The 17,870-nt window shown below is 39.1% G+C and overlaps 1 protein-coding gene across 1 annotated transcript in view; it reads right to left on the minus strand.

Moving 5' to 3' along the window:
- COL24A1 (collagen type XXIV alpha 1 chain) overlaps positions 1 to 17,870 on the minus strand; it is a 133,767-nt gene that overhangs the window by 110,378 nt on the left and 5,519 nt on the right. Inside the window, exons 4-6 of the mRNA XM_027694196.1 lie at positions 15,352 to 15,485; positions 12,682 to 12,743; positions 4,847 to 6,144 (exon numbers count right to left, since the gene is read on the minus strand). Of these exons, the coding sequence (XP_027549997.1) occupies positions 4,847 to 6,144; positions 12,682 to 12,743; positions 15,352 to 15,485 (1,494 nt within the window). The remainder of the gene's footprint in view (positions 1 to 4,846; positions 6,145 to 12,681; positions 12,744 to 15,351; positions 15,486 to 17,870) is intronic.

Here is a 17,870-nt window from a genome sequence, read left to right on the forward strand (position 1 = left end):
TTTTAGTAGAGCACACATAAGTCTTCCTGGAAATGCTTTTCCAACAAGCTGTAAGAAGTTATTCCATCCTATGTATTTCTACAATCTGTGAAAGCAACTACACCTTCAAATCGGCATGACTGTTTTTATACTAGCTAGGAAGCTACTTAAGCCTCTTAGGCATTCATGTAAGCCACAGAAGTCAACATCTGAGAGTGCGCCAATCTCTCTTAAACCAAGGAATAAGTCATTTGTTTGAATAGCTTTTCCTCCAACTACTGGAAACAATAATTAAACAAACCTGAAGCAATTAGAAATGTTAATGTGAGTTTTAGCTTTTGACATCTTAACCACCACCACCAAAAAAAAAAAGAAGTAACTTTGTATAAATATTACAGATGCAAATTTAAAATTAATTTATTCAATAAGATCAGTTTGCTCAAAACAGATCACATGTACCTTAAGAACAGTACTACAACATCGTCTTCAGGAATTGCAAAAATGTCATTTAGCTGTTGAGCAGAGGAACTCAAGTCCGAATAATCATTGCTTAATCATGAAATATTAAAAGTAGATGCTACTCCTCCAGAAATATTCACTACCTTTCAAATGGTCACTGTAATGAATGTAATGGTGAACTTTCATAGACATTTTCTAGGATACTGAAGCCCTTCTATGGACGCATCTATTTTAAACTTGCCCTATTACCCAGAGGTAATAGGAAACATTTAATTTACATGTTGCAAGGCCCTAAGATTTCAGATGCATAGCAATAAATTCTGCCTTAAATAGTTAAAACTTCTGCACAGACATATGTTGATCCCGTACCCATTTAATATCTAAATGCTATTCATTGAAGTTTCTCTTTAAAAGGCACTTGACTACATCCCAACCATTCAAACTCACCTCATCCCAAACACTTCTTTTTTAAAAGACTAAATTAAAGAAAGTTTATGCTTGAATCATCAAATATCTAAGGCAGGTAAAGCAAAAAACCCACAAAGCTTTCTGCACATCACCAAAATACCTGCAGTCAGCAGGGAAGTAAACAGATGCATCAGGCTCCAAACCTATTCCAAAATCTACATCCTTTTTAAAGCTCCTCATCCAAAACTGAGGACACTTGTCCAAACTGCAATGTCATCATTCCCAAGCCAGTAGAAAAAGTAGCCTGATACTCACCACGCCCAGTAACGAATCAAGCATCGCAGCAGTATAATGCATTTATTTTCTCCTGCAGTGTGATACCAATCTATAATCCTCATGTGATTGTCAAACCAATCACTCCCCCACCCTCTATTCATACTTTTAATTTCTGTACTATTGCACTAAGTTTTATCCCATCGGTTTTGGGTCACCTGGAATTCTGATCCCATCACTCAGAATTCTTCTTTGTGCTCCTATCCTGCTCTGTTTATCTTCTTTAAGGACTTCATCCTAATATTAATTTAATTATTGAGCAACAAAGACTCTACCAAACTTGAATGCCCACCTATTATTTTTTCTTCTTGTTTCATTTGCATTTCACTGGAAATGATAAAACTCGCACACTTCTCTTTCCAAATGCCCTAGATCAGGCAGCATGATTAACCTCCTTAACCTCCTTTCTTTACAGCTGTGGAAGTCCTTCCATTTCTCTCTCAAGAATTCCTGCAACAGTCAAAGCAATGTCATCAACATCAGAGGAACATATATAGATAGATATATATGGCTTTGGATTATGGGTTACAGTTTTTCAATATAGTTGTGCAGAAGACAGGGAAACTGCATTAGTTTTAAATAATCCGTGGTCAGGGAGAGCCTTGGCAAGCAATTTTGTTCACCTGGGAAATAAGCTAATAGTGAAAGGGCAGCTGATGCTGCCCTTACTGCTGTTCATTTAGGATCTCTGAACTGCCCTCTCAGTGTTCTCACTCTCACACCTCTTGGTTGCAGAAAGATCATCTCATTCAGGACTCAACTCTGCTCAACGCAGGGCTTGCCATCTCCCACTGCTCATTCCTCTAGGCAGTGTCTCCAGACTGCTTCTCCTGACCAACAACCAGAGGGAATACCACCATTTAGTCTTCTACCATTCCTCCTCCTAGCTGAGTATCTTCAAAATCCACAAAGCTTTTCCAATAGAGGAAACAAATTCCTAGCCCATTTCTCTTGAAAGGCCACATGCTGTGCAGGTAGACCTGAGATGCAATTACCTACCAGCAAGTAACCTAAATCAGCTCTTCAGCTCATATTAACCCCTCCATTTACCAGTGTGGGACTATGCATCATGTTATTGAAAACTGCTTTAGGATTGTGCAATGAAAAATATCAACTTGAAAGTTAAACAGTTAAAAACACACACCACATTTATTTTTGTAATCTTTACACACTGCAAACACCCTGTGCAACACAAAAAAGGAGTGGTTCTTCCAACGAACAGAGCAGCATTTTCTTGAAAGTAGTGTTTCCAGACATCACACTGTTCCACTTTACACTCACTATATTTTTTCTAGGGAAATTGCAACAGCTAGAATTTTAACCAGGGTCTTAATAGTTTTGAAAAAATAGGTGCCCCTTTTTCTACGCTATCCATAAATGAAAGCCTGAATTCTGGGATTCTGCTTTGCCATGGTGGTTGAATTCCACAGCTGTGGGATCATGGAATACAAGGGGCCTAATTACAGAAGGCAAGAATCAGTTCTGGTAGATGATTAAAAGCTAAAACGAAGCTGAGTAGTTTAAGAACCACAAAAGCTAGTTCTTGCCTGTCAATTCCAATAGAACGAACATTACTTCTGTGTTCAAATCTTGAAAGAAGATCGAAATCAACCACAACATAGTGAAAGAAGTAAAAAGAGGGGGGTTTCATGCCTCATCAGGATTTTTTGCTGCAAGGGAAGTTTTCAAGTTCTTCAATGTTCCTTTTTTAGGCTCCTCGTAAAGATTCTGTAAGTACTTACTTAGAGTGTTAGAGCCACACATTTAAAAGCTGTGTTATCTCTGGTCTTCTCTACAAGGGAGTACTAGACTGAGAAAGCAAACCAAGACCATCTCTTCAAGTCTGAGGCCAACAGAATCTGCACAGAGCACAACTCTCTGTTTCATGCAGAGACCTCTTCTGCCTTTGGTGTCAGCTGCTCTGGCAGTGCAGTTTTAACTTTGCTTCTGGTACAGTGGGTGGTGCAGGCCCCTTCTGCTAACCTAGTGCCCACAAAAGTCTATATTACCTTCCCAGCTCTGACCTTTAAGACCTTGGGCATGTTATTTAAATCCTGATCCAGCAAAACACCTCCGCGTAAATGCACCACATTCACTGCTACAGACCACAGTCTGCGTTCCTAGGTGAGACAAACTTCTGCAACCGCACTCTGTAAGATGGGCATAGAAGATCTTTGAACCCTCCAAATAATCAGCTGCCATCTTTGCCACTGTGTGTATAGTGCCTGTATGTAAGAAAAAAAACAAAACAAAGCATTTGGTTGGAGTTTCTTCGTAACTCAAACAACCAATGTCATTCTCAGCAGCCATTTCTGCGCCACGTAAAAAAGAACAGATTTAACTTTCTTGGCCGTCACTGACTGAAATCGAAACTAACAAGCTATGGGCTAAAATTAAAAGCTTCCATTAGTGGTTACCAAACATCTTAAGCTCCAAAAATGGAAATTAACTTCACATTGATGGCAGCTACATACTTAGTGATATGTCGCCATAAATATTATCGTAAGGGAAAAAAAAGAATAAAAAAGACTGACTTCACATTAAAAAAAGATTAAGCAAGAGCACCTCTAAACTAGTGTGAATTACTTGTGAACACATTTTTCAATTGTGCAACAATCCCTTTGTGCCTGGATCCTGTTTAGAGTAAAAACTAAACTTCTGAATAGGTTCTTGATTGTTGACTAATTTAAGAAAAAATATTTCAGTCCTGAAAGAATAAACACAATAAATTTGTGGGCTTATTCAAATATATATTAGAAACTGCTCAACACATTAAATTGCTTTCCAGTAATAACCACACAAATGAACACTTACACAAATCAAAAAAAAAAGAAAAAAAAAAGGCAAGTGAAATTATTTACTCCATGTTATGGTTTAAAAAATTTAACCAAAAGCTCACACAAGCATGAAGCACAATCTATCATACTCCCCAGGCTATGCAGAACTGATGTTCTTTCTGGTCTGTAGCTTCATATATACTGCCCACATTTTTATCTGTTAAAAAGTTTATCAGCCTTGTGCACACAATAAGGAAAGGATAAACTGGTTTCTATTAGAAACACTACTGTGCATTTGCAAATGTATCAGGAATCACTTACCCTATGAACTGAAAAAATGCTGCAAAATCTCAAAAGACTGTTCTAAAAACTATTTTGCATCCCAGTATCCTTGGGCTATGAATGGTTTTACCAGACTAGGTTCTGCAACTGGTCACTTTCTAGTATTAAAAATTTGGATAGCATTGCTCACCTAAGAAAATTGAGTCAGTCTTCCAAGCAGACTGGTTGTTCTTTTCATGGATCAGCATCTGTATTTGTGAACTGTATGAATTTAGCCTGCAATTTTATTAAGTGAACGGTCTCTGTAATTAGCAGTTATAAACATCTAGCTGCATTCCAAATTTTAAAGAAGGCTGGGTCACCTACCACTTCACCAGAATGTGAATGTCTTGAATGTCTTTATATTCTTCCAGTAAGTAAAAATATATGACACTTACACCAAAATTACATGCGAGAAAGAGACATATTTAAGGTGGACAAACATTTGTACAGTACAGCCGGGAGAAGTTGCAGTCACAGCTTTGGCATGCTCTGAGTGGTTTCTTTCAAAGCCTCTGTTAAATGTATATTGCTGCATTATAGTAAGAAGAGTAATAAAGATAACTTACAGGAGGTCCGGTTTCCCCCTTTGGACCTCTGACACTTCCCATTTCAAATATTTTGCCAAGATCTTCATAGTCATAAGCATAATTATTAATACCAATTTCGTAACTGTTTTCTGTATGATAAGTCTCATCAGCATCAAGTGTACCTTCCTGCCCTGTGCTGAGTTGATTATCCAGAGGGAGCTCAGCAGACAAACTGTACAGGGTTGTGTTGAAGATTTGCTGCTTTTTGTTCAGTGCATCTAAATGCTGTTTTGCTTTTTCTGTTCCCTTGCTTTTAGTTTTACTCTGTTTTACAGGAGAGATCAGGGAAGGCTCACTTTGTCTGCCTGCTTCTTCTGTGGTATTAGCTGAACTATCTGGATTTGGTCCTGCAGGAGTTTTAGTGATGTTTCTTTTTTTGCTCATCTGCTGCTGAAGAGGCGGATTGACATTCTCCTCGAGTTCTGTTTCAGGCCAAGCTTCCAGCAATGGAGGTTTGGTCTCTGCAAACTCCAATGCAGAGGCATTTCTTGCCTCAAAGTCGTCTGGTAGAAAGTGAATCTGAGCAACATTGGTAACAGGCATGTTTGATGCTTCCTTCCATCTATAAGCTGATATATCTTCCTGGTGTTCCTCATCAATGATCATCTTTGAAAAAATATCCAGTCCATCTGACACAAGTGGAGCTCCTGGCTGAGATCGATACGTTTCAGCCTGGCGACACTGCTGTTTCACATATTTACAATAGTTTGCAGAGGCTTCTGCAGAGGGAATAATATCTAGCTGACATATAACTCCTTCAAAGCTGACAGACTGAGAGTTCATCCTTCCCAGGGTAAATACACCATCCGAATCAAACGTCTCCACTTCAGAAAGTACTTCACTGCTATAGTACTTCTTTCCACACTCAGCAAATATTGAGACAGTCTTGTCTCCAATGCCAATGGCAAATGAATGCCACTGTTCATTATGAACACTATAACTGAAGTATACAGACTGCTTCCCTCCAGTGTACACTGCTACCTTTCTCGGCAGCAGCTGGACACCAAACTGCAGTCTACTTTTGTTCCTAATACTGAAGAGGAAAGCATTATTGACCCTGTAAGAGTACAACCCAACCAATATGGTGAACTGATGCCCTAGGTTTGATGGTATAACTTGAATGATGGGGGACTCAATACGTGCATCACTAGTTAGTACAACTCCCGATGCAGTTAGACGAACACCCTGAGGTAACAGAGATGATGTAGAAGGCTCTGTTGTCTCTGAGGGCTCTTGAACATCTTTCACAAGGCCCAGTTGATGAAGAACATCTATTGCTGTAAAAAGAAATAAAGGGATACTGTTAATTTCATTTATAAGCTCATAAATTCAGATCTATATAAACAAAGGTACACACAACATCTTAACAAATCTGTACCTCCCAAAGCATATATTCTGCACACAGCAAGGCCAACAAATCCCTAAGGCAAGGCACACTGATTTTTCACATAAATCAAACAAATAATTATAGCAAGACAAAAATTTCCATCTTAAAAAAAAACACAAGTAAACAATAGAAATACACAGAAAGGCCCACACAATGCACATTGTAGGTTAATTCACTTATGAAAGTGAGAAATCCCCAATCGCTCCCTTCAAACTTTCACAGGGATCAATGAACAGGTTTTGGTTAGTTTCTTACTTATTTGGATAATTCTGTTTATTCTTTGAGCAGAGAATTACATTTTTTTTCACTTTTTCTTCTGCAAAAAATCTTCTGCAATAAGACTATGCTTTTTCTCTTTATCTGAAAAGTTTGAATAAAAGCATTTGAGAGAAGAGTTGCTTTGTTTATAAGAAGGGAAAAACTATTCATAACACAGTAACACCCCAGTAGAGCACCAAAAGAGAGTCACTGGCTCAAAGCAAAATACAAAGGTAGGCCTTGCCAAGGAGCTACTACGTGTTGCAGGGGTAATTCAGCTGGTACCTGGGAAGAATTGCTGTGCTTTCACCAGAATGTCAATCAGCCAAGCAAGGCCCAGTGCCATTACAGAGCTGGCTTTCAAGGGAATTGTTTTCCCAGATGACTGTATATATCTGTGCTAGCTAGTCAGACTAAAAGAAAACAAAAGATCTTTCGAAGGGGAGATGCAACAGAGTGCACCACTACTGCCTCCTTTCCCTTCACGCTTGTTTACTTGTACTGATGAGGTGAACTCTGCAGCAGTGGGAGTGGTGAGGAGCAAGGAAACAGAAGAATAGTCAGGACGCAAAGGGCAGCGCTCCCATATTCTGGCTTATCTGTCCTCCTAAAGAACACAAGGCTGTAGCTACTCTGACAAAACATTGAATTAAGAGTGCACTCCACAGCAGGAAACATTAAGGAGACAGAGAAGCCAACTATCCTACTGATTTATGTCTTATAGATTTGGCTTTGGTATATAGAAGTCTGGAGAGATCTTCCTACAGGGTAAAATTGGCAGTGGTGTTTTCATTGTTGGATTTTCTACTGTCTTATACAATGTGAGTTTTGTCCTTTAACATTTTCCTTAGCCTGGACCTTACAGTGCCCCCATCTTTTGTCTGGCTAAATATCTTCACCTTCAGTTATTTAGCCCCCTGATAAACTGAAGTCATATCTGTCTTGGGGTAAGAAATCAAAGACGCTTTAGGTAAATCAACAGTCCAAGGTGACCCAATTCATTTGGTATTGCCTACATCAGATTTAGGCATGTTGGAGTTGGTGGGCATAGACACCTTCTTCCTTCAGGATGAACAACATAAAGATACTGATAGGTGCCTTATAATGCAGCTGAAACACTACAAAGGCTTGAGTAGGAGCTAAACACGTGCCCAGCAGCCTTTCTGTAGGGTCACAAAATAAGACAGCATTTAGGGTATCAATTGATTAGTAAAACTGAGTAAAACTCAGTTTGTCTGAGTTCTTGTGAAAGATATTACTGAAATACTTCAGAAACTGAGTCAAAACGCAATCATGGAAATAAGGAACAAGAAGGTTGGGAGCTAAAATATGGGAAAAGGCTGAAGGAACTACATTTGCTTGGCCTTGAGGTGGAAGGTTTGGGGGAATCTAATTAAAACCATCCATTATCTAAATTTGAGGCCATAGGGAAAACAGAAAAGCTGAGGAGTAACAGGCAAAAGCTGCAACACAAGAAATTCCAGCTCCATACAAAGAAAAAGCCTTCTCTCCACAAAAGTATTTAAGTGCTGGACCAGGGCGGCAGAGACATTGTGTAACCTCCATTCTTGGAGATTTTCAAAGCCCAATTGGATGGGACCCAACAACCTGAACTAACTTCAGCATTGACCATGATCTCAGCAGGAGCTAGGAACAGATAAGTTCAAGGGCTCTCTAATCTAAATTTTCTGGTTTTTTGCACAAAGGTAAACCGAACACTAGTTTTCACAGCATTGCACAGTAGTGTACAGTATCATCTTTTTCCACCCCTAACTGGAACAATTTCAGTGAAGCATTTATACAAAAAATTACTTGTAGGATCTAATAATTCCACTGAGCAAATAAGCCTGACAGGCAGACACTGTCACTTTCTATAGCATTTAGCTGAGGGTATTTTTACTATGGACATTGTTCCTATATAAAGTAAACAAAGCTATTAAATGGCACAACAAAAATGTAGAGTAAACAAGAAAAGTTAAGGATTCTCTACTATATTAAGAGAAGAGAGCAACTGAAACAAATGGATGTTTACTCTTTCAGTGGAAAAAAGGTCTCCTTTCCCAGTTTCCTTTTCTCTGTTTAGTGAATGTATTCATAGCAAATTTTAAGAACAGACAGATGTTGGCTTAGTTTCAGTGATAAATTATGAAAAGTGCCTGAGATTTCCTTGAGAGTAGTTTATAAATTGGAACCAAAAGTATCAACCTGAATGCACTGTACATCTTGAAAATTAATTACACACCTTGTAGTGTTTCTAGTCATGTTTGAGATTCATAGATGGGCCAAGATTATCCTGGAGAGTAGCCAGTGCAGACGAAGGTATGGAGAAAGCACATCTTTGCAGAAAGTCACGTGTGCGCCAATTTCTCAAGATGTTTTGCCTCAGAGCAATTAATTTACTATGGCTGCATTTTTATCTGTCAGGCTGATACTAGAGGTCAGGTTACAGTAGAGCTTTGAAGCACGATGCATCTGCTAATGAACCACCACACTTTCCCAGGACCTCGGCCCTGCCTGGTCTGCCTGTAGCTCTGGAGGAGAAAGTTGTCCTTGCATTGCTCTTGTAAGGGGAAGTTAGGAAGAAACACAGGTCCTGTGCTCTGAGCAATGCAGTCTTACATATGCAAATAATCCCCAAGTCTCAACACACTGCTCCAGGACTTCTGTGCACTGACTGGGCCAGCTGACTGCACAGAGGAGAACAGCCGATAAACTAACTTAAGGTTGTGCCTAAATATCACATCCTAACCTCAAATATTTGGCAAGTACTTGTATTTTTAAAAATTGTTAATGATATATTTGTATTTAAAAATAACAATGCATGTGATATATGTCCAAAATATTATAAATTGATGTATAAAATAAAAACGTTAAACTGTCTTAAAGTAGTCAGTTTGAAATGACATTCAAGCCTATCACTACTAATCTCAAACTGCAAGCAAAACTGCCAAATTTTTGGCACTTCTGATTTGAAAACAGCATGTAGTTTACAAGTTATCAAATAAAGGAAAATCATCAGAGAGCATAATGAGGAATAAAACATTCTCCATGTCCTGCAAATAGATTTCTGTGAACAATGACAGGTCCTGAGAGAGCTAAACACAAATAAATGTTATGTGAAAAATGACATTAAAGAAGTAAGTATAAACTAATCATTCCTTGCTGACTTGCTGCCTGTTAACCCACTGTCAAGCCAAAAGGCTGTTCCAAACTTTTTTGGCCAGTCATTTAATTTCTGATCCAACGTGTATTTTTATTTTATTTTAAGGCTTTCAGAAGCTCTTGGCAGCATACAGGATTTTGGGAGCAGGCAATCCTCTTTTTTCCTCCCAGCATGACAACCACTATTTTCTTTACCTATCAGTTGTCAGTTTTCTTTGTTTACCCATGCCTGCAAAACATCTGTCTTCACTTACTGTTTACTCAACCCATTAGTCCCCCAAATCGTAACAGCTCAGCTTCTTGAAGGAAAAGTTGTTTTAGGTTTTTGGTATCCAGCGCTTTCCCCTTCCACCTCCTAGGAGGACTTTAGAAATTCACAGCCTTACTGCATCATGAGGGGAAGGAAAACCTAACATGGGCTTTGGCAAAAAATCTTCTGACTCTCTTGTGGCACAAAGAAAGTCCCACAAAAGAACTGGGAAGGAATGAGGGGATTTACTATTTGATTGTTTCGCACCCATATTTCATTCAGTCCCTTTTGTTCATTTCCCACATTCCTCCATACTCATGACTACTCTGAAGGCAGGAGCTCTGAGATGCTTTCTCTGTTTCAGGAATCCTAATACACACATTACTCCCTTCCCCTTTACCAATATGGGTAAGGAAAAGACAAGGGCCATTCATCGGCTCCATCAGAACTGAGAGTACTCATCAGGTTGCCCATTTTCTAAGTGATGATGCATTTGCAATTGGATAAATTAAGATACTTGGCTGCAACCAGTGCTCTCCTGGACGCTTGGTCAAGTGGCCGTCATAGGAAAGCTAACAAGATACATGGATTCCACATGTCCTTGAGCTACACTCAAAGTACTCTTCCTAAAGACTGAGACTGTATCTTTACATATATTTCACTGAACACAATTAATAGCAGCCTACCAAACTAAACAAGGCATAATTTCTCATGTAAAGCATCAGGCTGTCTCATCAGCCCAGGAGAGGAGTGTTCATTAGCTAGCATCTTCGTATTTGGCAGAACAATCTTTTTTTCAAAATACAACTGCCAAGAAAGTTTAAAAAACAAAGCGTTAACGTGTTCCTAATGGGCAGACAATCCTGATCCTGGACAAACACTAAGCACTGCAAGTGCAATAGTGCTAGCTCTGCAGCTTATAAACTGAGACTGAAGGATATACTTGAGCTGCTCTTTTTCCTTTTTTTTTTTTTTTTTTTGAGAAGGTTTCCTCAGTCTGCTGTTCTCTGAGTTGCTTTTTGCAACCTCTTTTACACACTATGCAAATATAGTGCAAGAGGGGCCAAATTTACCCATGGGCAGCAAGTTGCATCAAGATTCAATGCATCATTTTTATCCCAAGCAAGAACTTAAAGAAAATGAAGTCATATATGGCATGTGGCATTTGTGCACTAGAGTTTCCATTCAGTAAGGCTTCTCATATGGCTATCTAGAAATGCCACTGAATAACAATAACAAAAACAACAAAATAACAAAAAAATAAGGTTCCTTTCTCTGATGGTGACAAAATGAAATATAATTCCATATAATCATGTGAGACTGGAAGCTTTACCCCATTTCTGCAAAGCTCTGTGCATGAAGGTATTCTGAGCCAAGAGGCAAGTAAGCCTTGGACTGCACACACTTGCTTGTGTCCCTGTGCCCCCAGTCCTGTAGCCTTCACAGTCCTTGCCTGAAGCTTTGATAGAAAAACTATTCTCAGGCTGAGGCACATGAGAAGTGAGAGAAACAGTTTATTTCTTTGCAGAGGAGGAGGGTAGGCTGGAGGCATGAAGACACTAAAACCATCCCTGCACTCCTGCCTATGGCATCCCTCACCTGCTCCCACTGCACCGGGAAACTGCAAACTGCCTCCCTAAAACAGCCTCTTCCCTTTCCATCCCTGCAGGCCTGGAGCAGATCAGGCCACACACATCTAATGGCACTGCCCCTCCTCTGATGAGAACTTGGCTCAGCTATTAGAAAAATCTGGGAAAATCCCATCATCACAAAAGCGTATGGTCTCCATTGAGCCGGATGTGAAAAATCAACAACCAATATTACCAGGCAAACAACGGGCAACTAATGGAAGGCATAACTACAAAGACAACTGGGGGAAAAAGCAAAACAAAAAACCACAACTGAAAGGAAACACAAGCTTTGCCAATATCTGGGAATGAGGAGCTGGAAAAAGGCATTGGTGAGAATAATGGTGTTGAGATATCCCAAAGGGCTCTAACAAAACATTATCAGGAATGAGTCTTGTCTTAACCACACAACCCAGCTGTTTGTATTCAGATGAGTATTTGTAGTTAACACATCAGCCAAGGATGACCTATTTCTTGCTTCACCTGTACAGTGAAGGAACATGGCAGAGAACTGATGCTGCCACTCTCATGGCAAATAAGACATGACTATATGGCATGTTAGCCTCTACCACTTCAGGATGCTATTATTCCCAGAGCAAGCTGCACATCTGGTGCTGTTATAACAGCTGGCAGATTAAAAAAGAAACTAAAAACAAGGCAACCTTTTTTCCTCACTAACATCTGCATCTGAATGCAAAGCCAAATGAATACCAAATTTCACATTTTTTTAGTGATGCCAGCCTGGACCAAGACTTTATTATATGCAGTAGTTTGCCTGCAGTCTTAAGTGCAAAGGTAACTCAGTCATAGCTTGCCACCCCCAAGGACACCCACTTGCAGTGAAGACACAATCAAAGCCTTTTCACTGTACAAGGCTTCTTTTTTATGAAAAGCTTGCTTAAATATGTAAGCAATTTCATAGACAGAAAATCTGAGTAATTTTCAAAAGGTCATCTTTTCCAAACTGGTTACTTTAAACTTTTGCTCTCATTATGCTGTAAGCTGGTATTTTCTTTAAGTCACATGAATTAAGGAACTGAACCTAAGGTCATTAGTAACAACAGCCATTTACTCTTTTCATCTAGTAACATATTATACAAATGTCCTGTTATAAACAAAGCATTCTCACCTTGTTTGGGTACTTGTGCAACACCCACAGCTATACATATTGCAATAAAAAGGAGAGCTTTCCTAAAAGGGAAAGAAGGAAAGAAAAAAAAAACATGTGAGAAAATATCTACAGTTTCAGACATCCAAGGAATTAGAAGCTTGATTCAACATCCAAAGTCCATGACAGGATATCACTGACTTCAGCAAGTCCTGAATCAAAGCCATCACATTGTACAACTTATATAGTACATATATTTTTATATTGGCTTTTATTAATAAAGTGACTGCATCTGCTTTATATTTTCTTGCAGCAGCTTTCAAATATGAATGCTGCTTTGTAGTAAATTTCTTCCTGGAAAGAAAATGTTAATGTAAAGAAACCATAAAATAAACGACAAGTCAATGCCTATAGAGATCATTAAATACTTTTGACCTGCTATAAGTCTTTTCGCTATATCACTATCATATTCCCATAAATGAAAATATTATGTCACGCTTTTTTCTTGTATTATAAAATTTTATCATGCTCTAAGAAAGACATGCTCTTGACAGAGTAAAAAAAAATCCCATCACATGTCAACTTAAAACTCCACGCTCAGATATGAAAACACAGAACTGATAGGTATCATAGGCTCACTGTCCTGGCTTAGGCTGGGATAGAGTTAATTTTCTCCTTAGTAATTGGTAGAGTGCTGTGGTTTGGATTTCGTATGGGAATAATGTTGATAGCACACTGCTGTTTCAGTTGTTCCAACAAATATGTATAAGGTTGATATAGATTATGTGCTCAAAATTTGCTTTAAAAGTGTTGAATGTTGTACAAGAGCATATTTTTTCCATTATTAAAAACAGACTGTCTGCTGTTTCTTACCCATTATCATATTAGGCAGATTAACATCCAATCACACTCTTATCAGTGACTGAATCTTTTAATTAATGAGAAATATCTTTTCTGTTAATGTTGCATATCCAGGCACAGATGTATGTAACAGTTATAGTAGCCTATATCTACTTCTGAGAAGAAATATTTCAAAAAATCAGAAATATAGTTCTGACACTAACTACTCAACTCATGCTCAAGTCACAGCTCAATCCTCTTGCTTATTAAGGTATGTAACATCATTGATTTTTCATAACATTAAGTGCTAGAGTGACTAAAAATGTTTGCTGGACCAAATCAGAGAACATTTGAGCATCTGGAATGAAGAGATTTTGAAAGTAACGTAGTTGCAACTAAACACCTGTAATTTCATGTGATGTAACTTTGGCAGGGCAGGAAGAAAACCCTATCACTTCATACAGAAACATATGGTTCAAAGAGGGAGACAAGGTCCTTCGCGGATATACATGTACACATGCATATATATAGCAGTATTTAGTGAAATATCTTACTATTCCTTTCATGGGTTTGCAATTCAAACGTTCCAGAAACATCCAAGTGCATGAAAACCACAGAGAAAAAACCTGTTTTTACCAAGTGGATTTGCATATTGTGACAGCTTAAATTTTGGCCATCAGAATGAATACTTTAAGGAACATTAAGACAATAGTCATCACTGCCACTGGAAAACTGCAAATACATCATGTCTTTTAGAAGAAAATGCACAGAACATATAGGATACTCAAAAATATGCATCAGTGCTTCAGTTCTTATTATGAAAGTGGAGAAGGGTGAAAACTACACCTTACAAATCCCAACATGCCTGTAAAGGCATGTTTTTTAATTAACCACCACTGCAGACCCTAGCTATTCCTCCCTTCAAGCTTTCTCCTGCTACAGCCACGAAATGTCTACTGGGGCGGTTCTGCCACTCCTACAAAAGACCTAACATTGACTTGTCCAAATAGCACATCAGCTACAGGACACTCACTTCAGTTTTTTCACTTCTAAAGACCAGAATTCAAATTCATAGTTTCTGCATCACACAATGCATCATCTTTTGAACTAATAAGAAGTTCAGTGACAGGAGATAGCTGTGTCAGAAAGAAAGTCCATGCATTGCACTGTATCAGCTAAAACTTAGGACAACTCTCTATTTGACTTTTAAAGGTGGAAAATGGATTTACAATTAAAAATCACATAAGACATTTTAGGTACCTCCAAAATAAGAATGCTCAAAGAATCCCAGAGCCCAGAATTCAAAGATGACTCCTCTTAACATTACAATAGCCTCTTCCACAACACCAACCAGGTACAAAGCTGAGTGTGTCATGTATCTGCCTCTGTCATGTCCCAGCAAATACTGCAGAAAAGCAAGAAATTCCAAAATGCTCCCAGGGCTGCAAATTAAACAGATGAAATTGGATATACAGGAACATTTAGTAAGAGGTAAAGACACATGTCTGCCTCTCCAGTGCTCTCCAGCTAATGTCAAGAACAAATGAGTGAACAACTAAGAGAAAAAACAGGGACCAGAGACAACCACAGGGCTGGAGGTCCTCTAATGTGTGGGAAAAGATAGTCTTCCTTCTATCTTTTTTCACAAGTAAAACTTTTTGTAAATGAAACCATGCGCAACCTAAAGTGAAGTTGTACAAGTGAACCCTCCAGGGCTGAAAATGAAACAATGAAATTCTATCTTTTTGAGAGAAACCATTTGTGCAACCCTCTCTTCTTGATCAAGACCACTACTCTTTACATTTCAGATTTTAAGCTGCAGAGTAGTCAGTTCTCAGCCTCCACTCTCACACCAGCATAGCCACTAAGACCTCAGGCTCCCTGCTGCTAATATGAATATGGCTTGATCCATCATCTGCCACAGCTTCAAGGAACTTAGCTCCTTGTCTTGGCTGAGCCCACAGATCTTGGGGAGACCTGCCCTGCTAGGACACGACAATAGAAAAACACAGAAGCATGTGGCAAGGAGGACTCCAGCTGACTCAATTGCTGGCTGTTTTTTCCCCACTTAAACATCACACATGAAGCTGTTCCAATACACCTTGGCTATGTCCTGTCCTAAAGCCTAGGTATCTCTTGAGCTTCCTTCCCTTCACCTATTTTTTAATCCTCTTTATTTTACATGCAAGCACAAGCTGAGGGCTACTATAAATCTTTTGCAGGAAGGCACTATCAAACGTGGTTGATCTATTCTACCACATAAAATTGAGTTTATCTTTCTAATGATCTTTGACATCTTGTGGCTGTTTGCCTCTTCCTACAGAGTGGACAGCAACTATCCATGGTGGTTTTTTGCATTAGGGGTGACAGATGGATGAGGAAACTGATAAGCTTCAAAGCAAGTTTGGCAAACAAGGATGCAAAATTCCATCCTCTGAAGACTATTCAGCAGCATACAGAGCTCAGGTTTGGTCAGTGCACAGTATTACCCTCTTTGTTCCAGCCTAATTTCCTAAATATCCAGTTTAAAGGAAGAAATACCACCAGTTGGCTGCTAGAGAAGACAGGAAAACCTGTTCCCAATGTAACTGCCACAGATGCATTTAACCCTGCGCTCATCAGTGATGATGGTTTAAATATCAGCACTTGCCCCATCTGCATTGTTTCACTAGATCTCCTCTGGGGACTGCTCAGGAGAATGGCCCAGTTTGGGTTCATCCAGCCAGAGAAGAGCTTTGGGAAAGGTCATAGCACCTTCTAGACAGAGATGACCTGGGCTTCTCAAAGACCTCAAGCTGTTATAAATCTTATCTTTCAAGATGTGAGAAGAAAGATAACTTTCTTTGCTACTATAATGAGATTAGGAACTGGGTCCAGTGCTCCTTCTCAAATTTGAAGACCCACTATCAACACGGCTTGAGGGGACCCAACAGCCTCTCCGGGGTGACAGTCGCATGCCCTCCGGGTACAGATGGCACCATGCAACTCGCCAGCAAAGGGGGAAGCTCCTGAACCCTCAGCCAAAGGTCACTATTTGAATGAATGGAAAATGGTAAAAATACAAGATAAGGTGAGAGGTAGAGGAGCAGTGACCTAAGAAGAGTTGTACAACAGGGTTGTACAGGTTCATAGAAAGGAAACTCCCTGACTGGTGGCCCAGACATTCTCCCAACAGCATCTGGCTTAAAATGAGAAACCACCACATCCAAAAGAACAGTCAACTCTGTTAGTATTTTTAAAAGGAAAAAAATTAATTAAAATGACATGATTTTAGAACCATTTTATGAGTAAATCTGTGATTTCTTACACTAGATTTCTTCTGTAGATAGTGTACACCATTTTCATCTGTATTAATGCAAAAGTATGCAACTCAAATTCCCACTCGTGAAACACTCTTCTTTCACAGGGTTTGTCTCTATATATTTTGTAGATCATTCCTCAAATGTTCTACAACTCAGTGCTTGCAAGAAACAAGGGTGACACAAGGCTGTTCATGTTTTAAAATTAAATATTCTGTCAATAAACTTGGTGAGAGATTTAGAAGTTATGCAGCTGTTTTATTTTTTTAACCTGCACAGAAACCCCTATACAGGCCCGACCTAATGGCATTTCAACCAAAAGGTGGTCAGGGTTGCAAGGGATTTACTGGTTTGACATATGCTAAGGAAACCTGATCTTTTGCAAGGAATTCTGGTTTCTTAACGTAGGCAGTCAACCAGATTGCTTTCTCTCTAGACCAGTAAATTAGGTAAACAATATAGAAGTATATAGATACATATTCTTATCTCAGATTTTTAACCTGAGTAAACTGCATCTCTGCTACTGTCTGTCTTTGCTGTAATGCAATTCATGTTTCTTCATCAGCAACACCCATTTACAGTTATCAAATAAAACAATTTTTTAAATTGCATTCAGTCAATTCCTGAACAAGTCCCACAAACACACAGTTCTCCTGGGGAGGCCACCTTCAGGCAGCCACGTAACTGCTTACAAGCATTCCAATGCACCGAGTTACACACAAGACACACTTTGGCAGCATAATCCTCACTACAACACAAAACAAATCCTTCTGTCCTGCTTGGAGAACTCAGTAAACTTAGTTTAAGACACAGCCAGAACAAAATTAGTGCCTTACAAAGACAGACACATAATGGTAACCTCTCTAATATTACAACTACCATAAATTCAGAGTCATCTTGCCTAGGCTGCTTTTAGGCAAACTGTAAAGAGAGGAGCTCTACTTTGCGCCACAGATGAGGATGCATTAGAATTACTCCAGCCCATTGTAGAAGCGCATAAATACAAAGCATCTCATCTGGCCATCTCTGTTATTAAGAGAGTAACCTCAGCTCTTCAACGTAAATTCTGCA

Source organism: Neopelma chrysocephalum, unplaced genomic scaffold, assembly GCF_003984885.1.
Source record: "Neopelma chrysocephalum unplaced genomic scaffold, ASM398488v2 Primary Assembly neopelma1_97, whole genome shotgun sequence".
NCBI classification, from domain to species: Eukaryota; Metazoa; Chordata; class Aves; order Passeriformes; family Pipridae; genus Neopelma; species Neopelma chrysocephalum.